The sequence below is a fragment of the Trachymyrmex septentrionalis genome, unplaced genomic scaffold, assembly GCF_001594115.1.
Source record: "Trachymyrmex septentrionalis isolate Tsep2-gDNA-1 unplaced genomic scaffold, Tsep1.0 scaffold37, whole genome shotgun sequence".
In the NCBI taxonomy this organism is placed as follows: Eukaryota; Metazoa; Arthropoda; class Insecta; order Hymenoptera; family Formicidae; genus Trachymyrmex; species Trachymyrmex septentrionalis.
Window position 1 is genome coordinate 9,919,140 of NW_017305536.1, and position 4,860 is coordinate 9,923,999.

Sequence of the window (4,860 nt, forward strand, 5' to 3'; positions counted from 1 at the left end):
CTGGATGACTCGGATCGATGATTGCGCAAAATCATGTAACAGTTAGCATTTTTTTAAGTAGCGTTTAAATTCAGCGAGGACTTCCGGGAGTCTGTGTGATGCATTGCACGAATGTGAAATGATTGTCGAAAAGACAGATATATAATAAGATACACGCGTGGCTCAAGGAGAACTTACCTTTGTCGAAAGAAATTAGTCATGGAAAGATCATTGTCGACGCAAGGAAGAAACAAACGGCGCCCGTCGCGTGTCCGACTGTTACATTCCAATTTATAACCGTCAGCTGCCGGGTGCAAAAATAAAGCCATAGCGGGAGTTCGCGTCGCGCGTGGCGCGATATGAATTCAGTTTCAAGCGAAGATGACGTGGTCGTCGTATTATGGTCCATCCACCTCCCACCGATCGTACTCGCTCCTCCAGGGCTTTGCCCGATACATGACTCGGCCCTGTGGCATGACTGTCGCGAACACGCGAACCCGTTAGACCAAAGTTAACCCGCAATTTAGCCACGGTGATCATTCAAAGGAGACGTCTCACTCGATGCCACTTAACGAATCTTTCTTCTAAAGAAACGTTTTGCGCTGTCAGATGCGACAATTATATACACGGACGTAAAGTCGACTTTGATAACATTCAAGTTAGAAGTCATGATTTCAACTCGTGCTGCTTTAAACCCACCTTCACCTCCACGGTTTTGTATTCGGAGAAAGATTCTTTGTCAAATTTCTTTCATTCATCCGTCTGAAAATATTGTAATACGATTTCGTAACTGTACGTTTGTGAACGGTACCTAGATTTGACATACGACAGCTATCATAGCCATGTATTCCGGGATTCCGAGAATTTGGGTCAAAATATGGTAGAAACTCTAGAACTTTTTAGAATTCCCACGGTAAATCACAGTTACAGAGTTGATGGGGCGATGTGTATGATTACACCCTGTCTCCTAACGGCTATAAATCTCCATCTATCCGCCCCACCTCCAGCCTAGGATTCTACAGGTATCCAAAGGACCTGTGCCTCCGAGGACTTCGAAATGGCTGTGACGTATAGCCTGGCGGTGCGTAATGGGTCGGCAACGCGAGCAAATGACTTTGAATAATCCTGATATATTGTTTATTCACTTATCCGCGGCGTGGAAAGACGGGATCTTCTGCAACGAGATATCTCACGTCGAATCGATAATGCGTTTTGAATATTCGTATGCGTGTGTGTGTGTATATTATGTTTTGTACATCATTGCGTCTTTCATTATTCCTTTAATTTACACGAAATGTTAATAAAGGATAGTTCATCTCGATAGATTTGCTCGAAGGTCAGGATCACGTTGATCTCTTGTTATTAACGCGGTTCTGGTTGTCCCTAGTGCCGGAATAATCATTATTTTCGTATCACCCTCACAGCCCTGTCATTCCGATTAATCAGAAACTGATGGGTCGTGCCGTGACCGTAAAATCTAGAGTTAAGCGCACACTATAATCAATATCGTTGGATTCGTCTTTAAATCCATTAATTCAAAGCCAATTGAACGAGAGTTTCAGAAAATGATATTCAAAGTTAATCGACAGTGTGAATCTCGATGAAAAGGTCTCGCTATTCGATCTCGCATATTATTTGAAATTAATCCCGGTATCTATGATAACAGTTGATTGCATGCAAAAACGTTACAAGAACTTAATATCGGTCGACTGCACGCTCGTACGGAACGGGCTTGAAGCGAAGCAATTTTCTGCTTTCCAAGAATATAATTTTCGCAGGGGGATGTGCCCGCTATATTTCCGAGATAAGACTATAGCTCCGCGGGATCTCCTCTCTCACCCAGCAAGACCCTACTCTCTCGTGTGAAATTACTTCGCTCCGCGGCTTACTCTTATCCCCCGGCGCCACCCTTTCTTACCGTGTATCCTCATTCAGCCGGGATCTCCCTGGAAATAAAGTAGATACCTTTCCTATTTTCGCATCTGGAAAATTGCAATACTGCAGTCGCGAGTGGTGCTCTCCGCTTGATAAATCAGTTGGAAGATAGAAAATTCTCCGAATTTGTGTAGCCGCACGTAAGGAAGAAATAAGAGATAAATCTTTTTCTCTTAATTTTATTTCGGAGCTCTTACAGATAATACTTTTATAGATGATACTTTTTCGCGTTTGATCGCTTCACGTAGTGGCATTGGCTTACATTACGTCAGATGTAATATGTAATCGTCGAGTGAATACCGGGTTATAGTCTAGCGTAAAAATGCTTTTTCGCGCTCGTAAAAAATTATAATCAGCCCATAAATAAATAAATAAATATATATATATGCACACACATATATGTATATATAATTGTAGGATTGTTCTTATTTTGGCAAAGAAATCGCAGGGATAAAGTCGCATGCTACCTGGTGAAAAAAGAATAAAAATATTATAACAGCATACATATAGAACACAGTATGATAGAATCTCTTTGGTCGAAGTCGTGACGCCAACGATCACGAATCTTTTGCTTCCTTCATATACCCCCTTCTGCACACTGCTTCTTCATGACGCTGGCATAATAACGTTTTCGTGCGAGAATCGATATGAAAACATCTATTTTTACACGAGAACAGGTTATTTCGTATTATCAGCACGATTTCTTTTACTATATTTTAATTACGTCGTCGTAACTGATGGTAGTTGATCTTTTATCAAAACAAATCCATTGAAAAGTTTCTTTCTCTAATTCCATACGTTGGTTCACGGCAATTTTTTTTTATTTTGATGCATTTAAGACGTGTCCACGGTGTTATCTGATTTGTGAATGCAAATTCGATGACATCTATTTTTAACACGGTTGTACCTCTTACAGATATGTTTATTAAACGTAAATAGATAGAGATTAGCGAATAATGATTGTAAAACCAAGTTTTTTTTTTTTTATAAGTATATGCTAATAATTTTAATGAAAAAAAAAATGTTTCAGGCAAATGGTGTCCTCGTAGGGAATGGAGTTCGCCTCCTGACGCGCAACGCGCGGCGACCGACGCGCGTCGTGGTGTCCTTTATTCCTCGGTCTTCCTCGGCAGTCCCGGTAAGTCGAGTTCTTTACACAAATCTGAAAATTTCACATTTTGCGTATTTAGAATTACTTTTATGCTCTTCGATTGGTTCCTATTTTCCTATGAAATCGAAATGACAAAGATTCGTCATATTAGTTTCAATTATTACATCCTGCACGTAACGCGATACTGTGTAAGAATGATTTTTGTAAAAATATTTTAGATACACAGAGAGTGCACATTTGTAAATAAATATTAGAATGATACCTAGTCGTCTGCGACACATTGCTAAATAATTTAACGACTTTAAGAAAGCTTTAAGAAAGCTTCTATTAGTATACGTTCTAATATCATTTAATAATTTTCTACGTATAATAGTTATTCGGATAATTACAATTATTTAACGTGTATTAATAATTTCTTTGACACATTTACATGTTTATGTGTAAGACTTTTGAGATCTCGCTTTCTATGGAAGATTTTCTTCTATAATTTTTTATCTCAATTTTATGCATTTTGGTATTCTGTAATTTTTTTCTCTATGTTTACTTATGCATTTTATTCTTTGCACATTTTATCTGTACGATTGTTACACTTGTGCCTTTCTTTTTATCAGATTATGCGCAGAAATTAATGGTAAAGCGCTAGTTAAATAAACAAATAAATAATACAAATGAGGTAATTAAAAAAATTAATTGTCTTTTACAAAGATTGCATAACTCTGCAATGTTTAAGAAGCAATTTATGTTTTCAACTAATATTTTTAATTATATTTTTCAAGTGTGTAATGCAAAATATAAAGTTGTATGCACATAACGACATTGCTGAGCATAAATCCATTTTTATTTGTCCAAATTAATCTTCAGTCATTTTTAACTGTGCATGCCGTGAATAAAACGAAGAAAAGAATTGCGCCGTTTTACGTGTACACTTTGTACAGGGGGAGGAGCGAATTGTTGGCCGCATAAACAAGTTTTAATCGGCCTCGGGCATTCGCTACGCTGTGCGCTGAATAAATATTGATATCGAGTGACGCGACGAGCAATCAGAATTACGATTTACGAAATAGAGCGCTTACATCTCATTCGTTTTGAGCGCGAATGATTTAGCTTGGCAGTGATTAGTGAACGCTACGCTGTGTACGCCAGAAAAAAATTATAGAAAGCTCACTGGAAAATTGTTCCTAAATTAAACCCGAAAAAAAAAGAGTGCAACTCACAATGTCACGATCTTATAATCGTTGGCATTGAATATAATATATGTGAAATAGAAATTTAAGTTCTCGATATCTTTGGAAAAAAAAAAAAAAGATTAACAAACAAATTGATTAAATTGAACGGTTTTTTTTTTTAATGAACAAAGTTTCTCAATATTATATTTTCCTCGTTTATACGCGTGCGCGATCCTGTGACAAACGATATCGTGGCAATCGACCTTCTTCGAGAGGATCAAGATCCTCTCAAATTTCAAAGATAAGCATCGTGCAGGAGTATATTATGAGGTTGCAAGTGACTCGCGTTTGATAAGTGATCGAATCATTTCGAAGATGCATCAAGCCCGAATATTGCGAAGGACCAAATATCACGCATGCGTATGCGTTCGCGGGCTGTCTCCTCCGTCTGTTCCTCTCTTTCGACTTCCCTCTCTCCGCGTGGGGCAGCGGTATCCTCTACGAAGGAAGGACGAAGTGAGCGCGAGAGAGTGAGTCGCCCCTTGTCGTCGGAGAGAAGATTGGCGCCCGAGAGCAAGGAGGACGGAATTTCGCGAGTGTGAGAGCGTCAGTCGGCATGCGAGCGGAGCAGAGAGAGAGAGAGAGAGAGAGAGAGAGAGAGAGAGAGAG

The 4,860-nt window shown here is 39.0% G+C and overlaps 1 protein-coding gene across 4 annotated transcripts in view; it reads left to right on the top strand.

Moving 5' to 3' along the window:
• Positions 1 to 4,860, top strand: part of LOC108750706 (homeobox protein homothorax) — a 386,843-nt gene that overhangs the window by 204,451 nt on the left and 177,532 nt on the right. For all 4 annotated transcript variants that reach the window (XM_018490374.1, XM_018490376.1, XM_018490373.1 and 1 more), the window contains one exon: positions 2,945 to 3,052. In XM_018490374.1, the coding sequence (XP_018345876.1) occupies positions 2,945 to 3,052 (108 nt within the window). The remainder of the gene's footprint in view (positions 1 to 2,944; positions 3,053 to 4,860) is intronic.